Below are 14849 nucleotides of genomic sequence, written 5' to 3'. Positions count from 1 at the left end.
AATTGCACCTCATGTAACCAGAATTCGCATTTCGAGAACTCGGCGTACAACTTCTCGGTCCTAAGGATTTCAAGTAAGGTTCGAATATGATGTTCATGATCGTCCTTAGACTTAGAATAAATAAGTATGTCGTCGATGAAGACGATAACAAATTTATCCAAGTAAGACTTACAGATTTGGTTCATCATATCCATGAATGCAGCTGGCGCATTAGTAAGTCCGAATGGCATAACGGTGAAATCATAATGGCCATACCTTGTTCGAAAGGCGGTTTTCGGGATATCTTCGAATTGAACTTTAAGTTGGTGATAGCCGGAACGAATATCGATTTTTGAAAAGAAGCTAGCACCTTGAAGTTGATCAAAAAGGTCATCGATTCGAGGAAATGGATATCGATTCTTGATTGTAACTTTGTTGAGAGCTCGGTAGTCAATGCACATGCACATGGATCCGTCCTTCTTCTTAACGAAAAGTATCGACGCTCCCCATGATGATGAACTTGGTCGTATGAATCCCTTCTCAAGAAGCTCGTTAAGTTGTTTCTTTAATTCCTTCATCTCGGTTGGCGTAAGACGATATGGATCTTTAGCGATCGGAGCAGTACCAGGAATAAGATCGATTCTAAACTCTACTTCACGATCGGGAGGAATGCCGGGAAGTTTCATCGGGAAATACATTGGCATAGTCAGAAACAACAGGAACATCTTTGATTTCCTTGGGTTTTGATTCTTCGGTGACGTAGGCCATGAATGCTAAGCATCCTTGATTTAAACATTTGTTAGCCCTTACCATGGAGATTAGGGTAACTCGGCCAGCGTCTTTATCCCCTTCAATTCGAATAGTTCGTTTATCCAGGGCTTGAAGTTCAACGGTCTTGCTATTGCAAAGGATATGAGCATGGTTGTCGGATAACCAATCCATACCCAATTCAACATCAAAACCAGCAAGAGTCATGGGTAACAATTGAATAGGCAAAACATAACCAGCTAATAAGATTTTTCCGTTTTCTAAAGCTTCGGAGATTTTAATGTTTCGCTACTAGCGGTCTCGACGCTTAGAGTTTTATTGAGTTTGATTAAAGGTTCGTTTAATAGACAACAAAAGTTATAATATATAAAACTTAAGTTGGCTCCTGAATCAAACAAGACTCTAGCATAAGCGTTGTTAACAAGGAATGTACCGGTGATAGTTTCCGGCGTGTCGGCCGCTTTCTTCGTATCAAGGACGAAGACTCTTGCATTGCCCTTATTGGGCTCGTTCTTCTGACCGCTACCACCCGCACCACCAGTTGCGGGTTTATTTTTGGGGCATTCAAAGCTAAGATGCCCCATCTCTTTACAATTGTAGCAGGTCATCTTCTTTTTCCAACAATCGGCCACAGCGTGGCCCGGTTTGTGACATGATTCACAAAGTCGTGTAGTTAGATGGCATCTACCCCTATGATACTTCTTACAGATATTGCATTGTGGGATGCCGAGGTTGAGGCCAGACCTTCGTTGGTCAACTCCCTTACCCTTGAAACGGGTATTCCCTTCCTTCTTCGGGTCTTGTGTCGTTACAACCTTCTTATCCTCCTCCTTATTGCGGATCATTCCGCCCATCAGATATCCAGCCAACTCCATCGCGGAGTCAGCGGTTTATGGCAAGTGTGACCTCACCATGTCACGAACGTGGCAGTCCCCAAATGTAACGTGTCACTTTGTTGGACTCCGGGGTAACCAGCTGGGGAATTAAACGACAGTATTCATGAAATTTCGTGTTATACTCACGAAGGTTCGTTCCAACCACCTTGTGAGTTAAAAACTTGGTTTGAATTTGATCTGTCTCGTGCATCGGACAAAACTTTGACATCAACAACTCTTTAAACTCGTTCCAGGTCAAACTATACATCACCTCCCTTCCTCTACTCATTATCAACGTGTTCCACCATTCGAGTGCTTCGCCTTTGAACATCAGGGTGGAGTATTGTATCTTCTCCTCATCCGAACACTTGCTGGTAATAACTATCATCTCCATCTCCTCGATCCACCTCACAGTTGTGATGGCTCCCTTGTCGCCATGAAATTCTTTTGGCCCATAATACTTAAAGTCTTTGAACGAGCATCCACCAATCTTAAGTTTCTTAAATTCTTTTCTAACACCCCCATCGGCATTTGAATCATGCTCACTTTCTTCCTTACGTGAAGGTCGAGTACGGGGTTTAGAAACAGATTTGCGGGAAGGATTTCCAGAGTGAGTATGTTTTGTTTGTCTAGATTGGGATCTATTTTCAGATTCTTCCCGAACAGCCTTTCTGATCATTTGTTGGATTTGATTCATATATTTGTCGGGAATTGGTTCCTCTTTCTCGGGACCTTTCCCTTTTTCTTCTCGTCTCCCGGCTTCCTTTCGGGAAACCTCTCGGTTATCATTTTGTCGAGACATTCTTTTTATTCTTCAATCTCTTTACTTTTTATCTGAAATTTAACATATTTCTTTTCTTAATATACAAATTTATTTATTTCACATTTATATACATATCATAAATGATATGTATATTATTTTACAACACACTTATATATCGTTCAAGCGATATATAAGGTCCTATCTTTATTACATATGATACATATATCACACATAACATACAACTATATTATACACATAAACTTCATTCTTTGAACACACCATCATCACCATCCACTTAGTCTTTCATAAATTTCTTCACCACCTTCGTTAGTTTGTTGCATTTACAAAGAAGCTTGTCTCCCATCTTCTTCTTTTTCTTTTCATCCACAACAATCTTCTTCATAAGATCATCAGTTTCGTGCAAGGCTCGGTCCAAATGCTCCTCCTGGGACTGAGGCATGTCAGTCGGATACCTGTATCTTGGAGGTGGGTCGCGGTAACCCATCAACACAATGTCATAGTGGTTCTTGGGATCAGGGTATGGAGTTGCAGTCTCTTCAGAGGAATAATTGAAGAATGCATCGGCTGCTTCATTTTGCTCACGGATTTCATTGGCCTGTTCTTCAATGGATAGAATCTCACCTTGGTATGGTGGGAAACTTGATGACGCCTTACCCTTGAGTTCATGGAGAAATTGCATATACGGTTCAACCGAACCATAGCTTGGAGTTGAGTGCTGTTCTTCCATTGACGTGGTCACCTCATTCGGATTGTCCGGATATTCCTCCTCAGGGTCGGTTTCCTCTTCCGGTTCCCCTTCTGGTTCCTCTTCGTTCTTTGCCAGCATGTGAATCTTCTAGTATGGCATCGTCACTCTCATCTTGGGCTTGTGAGATTGCCCTTCCTTGTTGATGCAGGAATCAGCAGAATCCAAAGTTGAAGTGCCGGTATGCCACCTTCGTTGATCAGAGTGGCATTGCATCCAGTCGGATGAAGGAGACTTGGGTTCCTCCTTGATTGGTATATTGGAGAGGAAAGCATACGAAGGATGGGGATTTGGTGGTAAATGTGTTGGACCTCCGGATGGGTAATATGGTGGAATTTCGGTTGGTTGATATGTCGGGATTTCGGTAGGATATATGTTGGGATCTCGGATTGTTGATACATCGGTAAATTAGTTGGGTGATAACTTGAGTGTCTTGGTGCTTGGTACACTTGATGTGGAGTGTTGTCTAGATGGTAAATTGGACTTGGATTGTGGTTTTGGTTATGTTCTTTGTTAGAATTGAAGAATGATTCAAAATAATCCTTGCTCATGATGCCTTGTGTGAATTTGTAATACTTCCTTGCTCTTCTTGCTTCATTATCATAATATTCCATTAACTTCTCGTAAGACATCTTGATAGGTGGTTTTGATTGAGGAGAGAGAAAGAAAAGGTTACCAACAAATCTTATCCCTATTCAAATAAACAAGTAGTTATTTCCTATGCTTGAATCGAAGTTTGGGTATTGTTTTATGATACCCAATTCGTTAAGATCGATGGCTCTGATACCAACCTGTCACACCCCCACTCTAGGCCTAGGAGTATGATCAATAGTTGGTACCATATTTATAAATAAATCAGAGTTGCAGTTATCAGCGGAAGACTTTATAAAACATAAGGATCGATATTATAAATATTTACATTACAAAAGAACGAGACGAAAGTCTCGTTTAGTATTTACTTGTTTATATGGTTTACAAAAAGATTATATTTTAATATTTAAACTGTAAGGCCCCGTTACCGGTGCCCTACTTTGGACGTTGGATTTACTCATAAACACAATTCTAAATATCAGAGTTAATTAAAACTTTACGCGGAATATAAAACTTTCATAAAACATTACATAATTCATAACTTGTCTCAAAAAATCCTTTGTCTTTCAACATTAAAGTATTAAAATTAAAACATCATGAGTCTTCAGATGCCAGACTCTTATCCTTCTGCCATGTGTCCATCTCAAACCAGCTGCCTCAATATGTTAACCTGCGTGCATACTAAAAGTCAGCTACGCTGAGTGAGTTCTAGTTAATCAAACATAATACAATACATACATAACTACATACTTTCATACTTTCTTTTATAATATACTTACTTACCTTCGCACTTTCTTTCTTTCATATACTTACCTTACGTTTTAAAGAGCATTACGCCCTATAACCTTCGCATATACTATTAGGGTATGCAACCCTTTATCCTTCGCATATATTATTAGGGTATCCAACCCTTTAACCTTCGCATATATTATTAGGGTATGCAACCCTTTAACCTTCGCATATATTATTAGGGTATGCAACCCTTTAACCTTACCTTACCTTTCATTATCATATCCATACGTTTAATACTATACACAACATAATTGTACATACATCCGTATTCATATACACATATCATACATACTACACTATACCTGCCTTAACGGTACATGCAATACCCGAAGGTCGTTCACGTACTGTCAGGCATATATACATATATATCAAGACATATACTTACCATTTAAGGTAAGTGTATTAACATCCACATCGAGTATGCACACAGCCCCGAAAACATAACAAAGAAATGGGGCTAGAAACTCACCTGAAGTCGGTTACGTTCACCGTTGATGGTAATCCCTTTCTTCAGTTGTGCACGGCTGACTGTATAATAATTACACGTATCAATTAACTATCACTACTCATATCATCTTTCTAGACTTAGCTATTACCCACAACGAACGGGGGTCCGGGGGCAGCGCCCCTGGTAGCGGGGTCTAGGGGCGGCAGCCCCTAGCAGGGTCCAAGGGGCAGAGCCCCTAGCTGGGGTCGAGCTGACAGGTCAGCTTGGAAAAATTTTATTTACATTAACTGTCTTAACGCATTTTCCATTAGGATTTTAATTCATTTCTCAGCGAACTTAACTTTTGGCGAGCTTAATATCAAGCGAATTTAACATTAGCAAACTTGTATTAGGCGAAGTTCAAAGTGGCGAACTTGTATACAAGCGAACTTAATCTTGGCCAAATTAAGCATCCAGCGAACTTAGCTCAGGCGAAGTTATAGCTTGACGAACTTATAACTAGCGAAGTTCTCATCTAGGCGAACTTACAACTTAGCGAAGTTCACATCTAGGCGAACTTACAGCTTAGCGAAGTTCACATCTAGGCAAACTTACAACTTAGCGAAGTTCTCATTGAGGCGAACTTATGCAGGGATTAGCTGCAGGCGAAGTTGCCAGTAGCAGCCCCTGTTTGACCTTAATCTCCATAACCACCCCCGTTTCAGCCGGTAACCCTCCGATATGGTGTTAACCCTCCCCGCGAACAGTCCCATGGTCATTTTCAGGTAAAACTTGGCTCGGAAAGACAATAAGTTTGGACCTTTAGGCTTTAAAACGTTTAATAACATAACTACGGTTCATCCTAAACGAGCCGTTTATGTTTACGGGTTCATTAGGTTTGTTTTATCATCAAGTTTACATCTTTACGTTTCGTTCATACCGATCCATTCTCGTTCTAAGTTTCGAGACTAAACGCTTATAAAAACGTATACTTTAAAGGTAAACGACATACCTCTACGAGCTCGGGCTATCGATCTTGTATTTATCTCGTGTAATAAAGATCTTCTTGAACTAGCGTATAATCTATCCCTAACTTCGCTCAATCTCACGGCCGCGTATATGTGTGTAGGTGTGTGTGTTAGAGAATAAGATGGAAGGAATGAGGGTTTAGGGTTTAAGGGTGGTTTAAGGGGTATTTATTTCCCTTAAAGCTCATGGACTTAAGGCCTATTACCCTTGATCCATCTTAATTAGTCTAAGTCCATGATCTATAATTAATACTAATTAATTATTTAAGCCCAATAACTAAACGCGACTTTCTTTATTAAATACGAAATTTTAGGATGTTACATAAACAAAATTATCCGAGCCATCGGATTCTTGAGCTTCTTCGTTCTTCAAGCTCTAATCTTGATTACCTGCAAAATGTTATAAAATACGTCAGCAACGAATGCTGGTGAATATGCTGACGCTAAAAATATTTTCTTTACTTAATTACCCCTCGAGACCACGTAAGCCTCGGCCCATCTTGGCTTAGGAATAATCAAGTTAAACAAATCATTATAAACTCGAGTCTCTACACTAGGTCACCTCAGCAAAACACCGCAACGTTTCGACGTACTTAGGTACCATAAATATACACAAGGTCATTTTCACTCAAACATACTTTGGTTCGGCCCATCGTGGCTGGAGGTCGTGACCAGGCGTGGTGCAATGTGCCCACCGCATACCACATATGTAAGAAACGTATACCACAGCCTGAGGGCTAGGTTTATACTCTCATTGTATTACAATGTTTTTAGAGACACGTAGCCTCATGTAAAGTTTTACACATAACACGTTTGTTTGTTTGAAAACAAGTTTATAAAAGTGGGGCGTATTCACCTTTTCAATGGGATCGGCTTCCAACACCGTCCGTGAGTCTTTCTCTTGCTATCTCGCACCTATAGTACGAGTATAACTTTTGTTAGTCGGATACACGATCCGGCTTAAGACCTTTAGTCTTATTTATCTCGATGAACTTTTAGTTCATAATCTCTTTTTACTTTAAAACCTTTAGTTGAAAAATAATATTAATAAACCTTTAGTTTATTTATAAAACCCGACGTTTTCTTATTTATTAAGAAACGTATTTTTATTTCTTTATTATTTAAGTATACTCATTACACTTAAATAATATATTTCATAACAAAGAATAATCTTTGTACTTATATATATTCATATATATATATATATATATATTATCTTTCTTTTCTTTATTTTCTTTGTTGTATCTTTCTTTGTTTATCGAGAATAATATCGACTTGGGGTATTAAGCCCTTATAATATTTTATTATTATTTTATTCGGGCATTATGCCTACCTTGTTTGCTTAGAAATACCCTAGACACTTGGGCAGCACTTCGACGCCGCTTGCTTTTCAACGCCCACTTTAATCAACACTTTCGCTTCAACACGCTTATCGAACACCAACTCTTTTTAGCACGTACTTCGAGGTAAACGTCGGAACGTCAGAGCAGCACCTTCTTCTTGTTTGGAACGTCGTCGGGGAGTGGTACGTATATCGGGATAATGGAGCACGGTTTTCAAGGTGGATTAATGGCACGTTTTATGAGGTAGTGAGAGAAGTTAGAGAGAGAGTAGTATGTGATTTTTGGATGTGAAATGGTGAAGACCCGAGGCTGCTATTTATAGGGCTGAAATTGGGTCCCATCGCGGTACGCGATGGGTCTCCTGGCTTGCTCGTCGCGGTACGCGACGTAGGCCTGGCCAGTCACACCCTAAACCTACCACGTGTCGACACGTGGTAGGCGCCGTTCCACGTGGCGAATGTGTTGCCACATGGTGACACGTGGCGGCAGACGTTGCCACCGTGTGCCACGTGGCACACGTGTCACTGCGTGTCAGATACCCCATCGCGGTACGCGATGGGAATCTCTTCTGATCCATCGCGTAGCGCGATGGGTTGTATTTGGCGCCAAAGACACATACACACATAGTGAGCTTGGCCTCACTTAATGTATTGTTGTTAATAGGTAAATTGTCATGGGTTGGCCCAACTTAATCAGGAATGGCCGCCCGTATAGGTGCACAAATCGGGTTTTTCAAATACCCGGGTTCGGGTATGAAACTGGGTTCGGGTATAACCGGGTATTGGTAATACCTGGGTCGGGTTCGGGTCCGGGTATTGTCTCTAAAAACCATACCTTATGCATCGGGTATGGAACCTGTCCGGTTTTTCCGGTATTACCGGGTACAAATCGGGTCTGGTTCGGGTACGGGTTTGTACTAAAATGCATACCCTATTCGTACCTTACGGATAGGTCGGATACGGGTTCGGGTATTAAAAACCCGGGCATAAAAAAACAAGTTCCGGGTTTTTTTTTGGGTCCGTTTCCGGGTTCAGGTGTTTTATGCACCTCTACCACCGGCCGTTCATGGGATTGGGGCAATATGGGGGTGGACGGACTGTAGTTGTGTAGACATGCATGAACATGTTATTGATCAACGGTCAATTAATCAGTTAATCGGGTTGGGTACTATCGGGTTTTCAACCACAAAAACCTTAACCAGTATAACCTGTTTCGGATATAACTGAACCGGTTAATCGGAAATTAACCGAGAAAAAATTTAAAAACCGGCAGTTGGTAACCGTTTTTTCGTTTGGAGCGAGAACCGGTTAATAATTGGTTAACCGAAAACAATTTTAGGTTTTTATGTGATACATAAATATAATACATGAATTTAGTTGGAAAAAGTTTAATAGAATACTCAACAAACACCGATTGGCACCGCTAGTGACCCATGTGGTCACACTGTTCGTATGATAGGGAGAAAAGAGGTCAATCGACTCGTTTTGATAGTCTTACAAGTTCAATGACATTGCAAACAAATGTTATACTTATCGTATGAGGGTCATATCATACAACTTATGTGATTTTTGTCTGACAAGCATGCGTGACCACTAACAAAGTGATACAAATCGTATCATCTTTTTTTACGCTATCATACAGTTCTTATAATATCATGTTATTATATCATTGTCTATAGGATAAGAATGAAAAATTAGTTAGACAAAGACACTTTAAAACAAGAAAAGAAAGATTAAAGGATAAACACAATTTACGACCTCCACTATGCCGCATTTGTATTTTATTTATCTTACAATAAAAAATGATTTGGAACATTTGGAGCATTAAAATAATGGAGCGAATTAATATTATTTAGGATTTCCCAAATTAATTTTATAAATTATTTTTTCTATTTCTGTTTTAAATTACTCACGTTTTTTTTTCAAAGAAATGCAAAATTTAATATAAAGTTTAGTTACCCAATACTTCAACATTAATTAAGTTGGGCACTATAATCATTTTCATGAGTTTTTCTTTAGTAGTGAATAGAAAAATAAACTGCCTTTAAATAAAATAATATATAACCATATAAAAAAATGTGTTGGCATATAAATTATTAACTTATAAAGTGAAGAGAGCAATGAATCGAATATGAGTAGGAAATACGTTTCTTAACTACTATTTTTTTGGAAAATTAACTGTATTCATGTTCCTCCAAAAATGGAAACATTACATGATGTCAAACACACAATTATAGTTACATATATATGTTCCTTCAAAAGCACACACCATTGTAAGTCAAGGCACTACACCCTTGAGTGGGCCGTATTTGAGAATCCCTTAAAATTTTGGGACATGGGACGAGTAAAAAGGCGGGTCTTAAAAATCATGTTCTCAGTTATGTAATAGGTAATTTGATTACCAGTAAGGTTACTTTTGAAAACCCAAAACAAACAAAAAATAATAAACATGTTACTACAATGAAAGTTTTTTTTTGTATATAATAAAAAGAAGACTAATTCTAGGATTAAACTCGTGACATTTGTTTTCATAGTCTGTAACACTTTTTATTCAACCAAAGAATCATTTTGTAGGCTTTTGGGTCCATCGCCCTCCCTTGGGCCGGGCTTGCCCTTGAGGCCTCGAACTCCCGCTACGCTCACGTCATCAGCGCTCCACAAACCAACAAGATGATATGATTGGATAACGACAAAAGTTCATTCAATATCGGAAACATCAAAAGTATACTTAGTTATTACAACTTTGTAAACCGAACACCTCCTATGATCACTTTTCACGTCCCAAATTGAAAATACAAAACTAAGAAATTATTTGCCTCTTTAAAAATGAGGTGGTAAAATTAAAATTTTTGTAACTATGCGGTTAGAGATTTTAGATGAAAAAAATGTTATTAAAAGAAAACTAAAATAAATGATAGTTATATTAATGTTCGGAGTACATTCTTGAAAAGGAAAAAAGAAAAAGAAAAGAAAAGGAAAAACATTGGGTTTTTCATTTTTGGAGTTTATTTTGTTTTCTCCAACCACTCATATGAATTCTTTCTTCTTTTTTAAAAAGCAAAAGTAAGTTTCAAGGATGTTGAAACCTGAACCACCAACTTAACTATAAAGTTGTGGTAGATAACACATTAAAAATTCTAATTCCACATATTTTTTTAAAACTATTTTAATATTCACAACCTGGTTAGGCTGACTTTAACAAGAAATTATGGATCCAACTATTAACTATGGTGTTCCTATAAAGTAAACTAAACTAAACCGGCAGAGTTTGTTGGGGGCTTTCGGACCGGCCAAAACCTCTTTTTTCTTAACCTTGAAGTGTACCGTTTCCGTTGTTTTTAAGATAATTGAAGTTAAACTTAAAAAAACACCGAAAAAAAAACTTGTATAAAAAATGTTGTTGAGATTAATAATATATACACATTTTAATTAAAATTACTTATAACATATCATAATTGTTAGATTCATATATGTGAAAATTTTAAGGTTGTGGGTTCTAGTCTTACTTGAGACAATTTTAAGTTTATTTTTATAAATTTTTTTTTACAAAACTCAAATCATAATCAAGTAAGCCAATTTAAAATTAAATTGTTTAAACTTAACAAAATGTTTCTTTTACTTAGGCTCAAAAAAATTTCGTCTTTGACCCAATTTTTCCGCTTTCTCGGAACCGGCCCTGATATGTACTATTTCAAACCGTAAACCTTAAACCTAGTTATAAAACCCATTTTCACAAACAGTAAACTAAACTTTGTTACTGCTATCTCCAAGATTTAACTCTAGTTGAACATGCATTTTTCTTTTTTAAGATACTGCTTGTCATTATTATTACACAAAAGAGTTATGGTGGGACCACCCACAAAAATGAGAATAGAAGCAAATTACAAAATGAACAGGGTCAAGCGAAGGTGTTGTTGGTGTCTGTCTTTTTTATTATTATTATTATTATTATTATTATTGTTGTTGTTGTTGTTATTGTTATTGTTATTGTTATTGTTATTGTTATTGTTATAAACATGGTGTAAGTTTTTATTAAGCCTCATTTTCATCTTTTGGTCGTTATCAGCCCTAACTAATAAATTGATTGATAACGATCACATCTTTTATCATAAACACATTATTATTATTATTATTATTATTATTATTATTATTATTATTAGTTTTTATTAATTTCATCTATCATCGTTTGATTGTTGTCGATAATAACTATAAAATTGGCTAATAACGATCGCACATTTTATCATATTTGTTTCTAACGGTCCGTGACTAACAGAATTCTAACGCCAGTAGTTGCACGTCGCCAGAAGAACCTTTTTGGCTAGAAAACTCAACATTTTCGTCCCAAACATATTTGTAACCTTGGATGAACCTTTAGGAACATTTTTCCAGTAAAAGACCTAATTATTGAGCTCGCCGGAACCATAGAACTATCGTCGGAATCGGTTGGTGGTGCTCAAGTGGTGCTGGTTAGTTGGTAGTGAGTCAGTTGGTGGCGATGTTCAAGTGGTGTTTTCCGGAAGAAAAAAAAGGTGACTTTTTCGGTCAAAAGCGTTATTCCAGCGACCTGCAAGTAATGACGTTAGCATTCCGTTACTCATGAACTGTTGTGAACAAATATGATAAAAGATGTGATCGTTATAAACCATTTCATTAGTTGAAAATCTGAAACCGACAACGACCAAAAGATTATAGTTAGGATTAATAAAACCAATATAACTTATTATTATTATTATTATTATTATTATTAAAAAAGTATCCAAAATGTGTTTTGGTAAAGTGAAAATAATAATATGATTTGAGAGTGAGTTTCAAGGGGAGAGACATACCCAATTTAACCCAACACCAATCATTATGTTTCTTACTCCTTCCTTCTTCAACACCACAACAAAGGTTCTGTTCTTTTACTTTAATCTTTATTATCTGGCTTTGGTTTGGTTTGGCTTCTTCTATATTATTTATGTTATTTTAATCTTGTTTCTTGATGCATTTTGGGTTGTTTATGTTTCTTGCATCAAATCAATGCATGTTGCATTGAGTTGATCACTCTAAATTATTTATTTTTAAGTTTTTGCACTTCTTTCTTGGGATTATTATTTCATGATTTGATCTGAATCTTGATATGTTTTGGGGTCATGTTCATGGGTAGATTCACTAAACTAAACCAAACCAAACTTGATTCTAGATAAAGATTCCATGAATACATTTGTTGTTAAAATGTTTGGTTTTGATGCATGTTTATGTTTCATTGCTTAATAATATTGATTGATTTCTATACAAATTTAGGAATAATAAAGATATTATTTTTTCCAAAATTTTATAGCTTGAAGATGGTTCATGCACTTTATGTCTCCGAGGACGCTACCGAGTTGACTCGACAAGTTCGTAATCAAGATTCATCTATCTGTCTTTATAATGATGATGATGATGGTATTGCTTCACAAGCAGTTGACTCACAAACTCAGTGCATCTCAGGTAGTTGACTTTTCATCAAGATTTGACTTTTTGAACCAGTCATATAAATTAACTGTTTTTTAAAACTTACAAGACTTGGTGATATTAGACAACTTGTGAATATGTAAATACAAAAATAGGAACTGTTTCCATATGGCGAATTCACCTGTCTTTGGTAACTCTGATGTGGTCTTTATGAATATTTCCATAAAGAAAAAGTCAATGACATGATGTTATTGTATTCATGATATCTTGAAGATGAAAACTACAAGCTTGAAGAAGCGGTTCAAGCGAAGCCGATCTTATTCATGGGAAATCCAAGTTTTGGCGTTGATAATCATCATCAAGTCGAAAAGAACAGGTCGATGGTTGCTGATCATTACTTAAATGGACTTTATGCTGCATATGGATCACTCCCTATGGTAAGTTCCTCTCACCAATCAGATACTGCCACGTGTCAATCATGCTTATATGATGAATTTGTTATATTTTTTAATTATTTTTTATTTATTTTTATTTTTTTTATATGATGAAATTGTTATTTGATCAGATACAACCTCATTTGGTACAAATAGCTCCGCCCCGAGTTCCCCTACCGCTTGATCTATCAGAAGACGGTCCTATTTACGTGAATGCAAAACAGTATCATGGTATTCTCAGAAGAAGACAAATCCGTGCTAAGCTTGAAGCTCAAAACAAACTGGTCAAAAACCGAAAGGTAGCTACTGCAATCTAACAAACAAGTAGGCCTATAAACGAACCGAACGAACACGAACAAGGGTATGTTCGTGTTCGTTCATTTAACTTTAAACAAACACGAACACAAACACTTAAACGAACATATATTTGGTGTTTGTGTTCGTTTGTTTAAAAATAACATGTTTGTGTTCGTTGATGTTCGTTTATTTAAAATCTAAATGAACAGTTCACGAACATAAATTAACATAATTGAACAAAGATAAACAAGCATTATTGAACATACATAAATGAACACAAACAAACACAAATGAACATATATGTACAAACATAAACGAACATGAATAAACGAAGTTCACGAACATAAATGAACGAACGAAACATGTGTTCATGTTCGTATGTTTATTAAATAAACGAACACAAACGAACTTCCCGCCGAACGGTTCGTGGAGCGTTCGGTTCGTTTACAGGCCTACAAACAGGCGTACTTGCTACCCGGTATAATCTCACTCATAGCAGAGCTATTAATAGCGTCTGGAGTCTCAATTTTTTTTTCTTTTTTTCCTTTAGTTTTTGTTATCTTTTTGTGTAAAGTATAGTACTGTATAGTTTAGTATGTTATAAAATATAGTTTTGATAAATGAAATGTAGTAGTGATGTTTGCATGTGTGAATTTGCAGCCTTACCTTCATGAATCTCGACATAAGCATTCGTGTGAATTTTTTTTTTTATTTTTTCGTAATAGTTACACTAGCTGAGTGGGTCTTGGCCCACACTAAGATCCGCCAATGCCACTCATAGCAGAGCTATTGGTAGCGTCTGGAGTCCCAATTTTTTTTTTTTTTTTGTTTTACATTTTTTGTCGTTTTCTTTTTGTTAAATGAAATGTGGTGGTGATGTTTGTATGTGTGAATTTGCAGCCTTACCTTCATGAATCTCGACATAAGCATGCGTTGAACCGAGTTAGAGGGTCTGGCGGGCGATTTATTCCAACCAAAAAAACACAGCAATCAAAAGCTAATAGTCGCTTCTTGAACTCACATTGTTGTTCAGATTCTCATTCATCTGGAAATGAGCATATGATGATTAATCATGCATTCCCGTGGGGGATAAGAGGGTTCGGGGATCATAATCATGGCCAGTGAGAAATGTGTTCTTATTCGGCGGGCAACTCATCCTTGGCTTTGTTACTTGTTAAGTTTCGGTGTTCGGTTCATGTTCATCGAGCTTACATTTACCGTTTCTGTTTTCGAAATAATGTATGTTGCTTTACTTTGACTTGCATAAATTGTTGGTATACTTCTGGTTTTAAAATTTTAAACTTATTATGAAATACTCTGCAAGTGTTTTATATTTATCAATTTCTAAAAA

The 14849-nt window shown here is 36.9% G+C and overlaps 1 protein-coding gene across 1 annotated transcript; it reads left to right on the top strand.

Moving 5' to 3' along the window:
• Positions 1-12632: 12632 nt before the first annotated feature.
• On the top strand, positions 12633-14811 carry LOC143616275 (nuclear transcription factor Y subunit A-3-like). The gene is made up of 4 exons (XM_077089149.1): positions 12633-12803; positions 13041-13204; positions 13333-13500; positions 14399-14811. The coding sequence occupies exons 1-4, from the start codon at positions 12659-12661 to the stop codon at positions 14621-14623; spliced, it is 702 nt and encodes a 233-aa protein (XP_076945264.1). The 5' UTR covers positions 12633-12658; the 3' UTR covers positions 14624-14811.
• The last annotated feature ends 38 nt before the right edge of the window (positions 14812-14849 follow it).

Source organism: Bidens hawaiensis, unplaced genomic scaffold (assembly GCF_021521415.1).
Source record: "Bidens hawaiensis isolate Kalapana, Puna unplaced genomic scaffold, B.hawaiensis_p1.1 tig00046429_1, whole genome shotgun sequence".
Lineage (NCBI taxonomy): Eukaryota > Viridiplantae > Streptophyta > Magnoliopsida > Asterales > Asteraceae > Bidens > Bidens hawaiensis.
The sequence above is the reverse complement of the archived record's forward strand: the minus strand, read 5'-3'. Positions and strand labels throughout refer to the sequence as shown.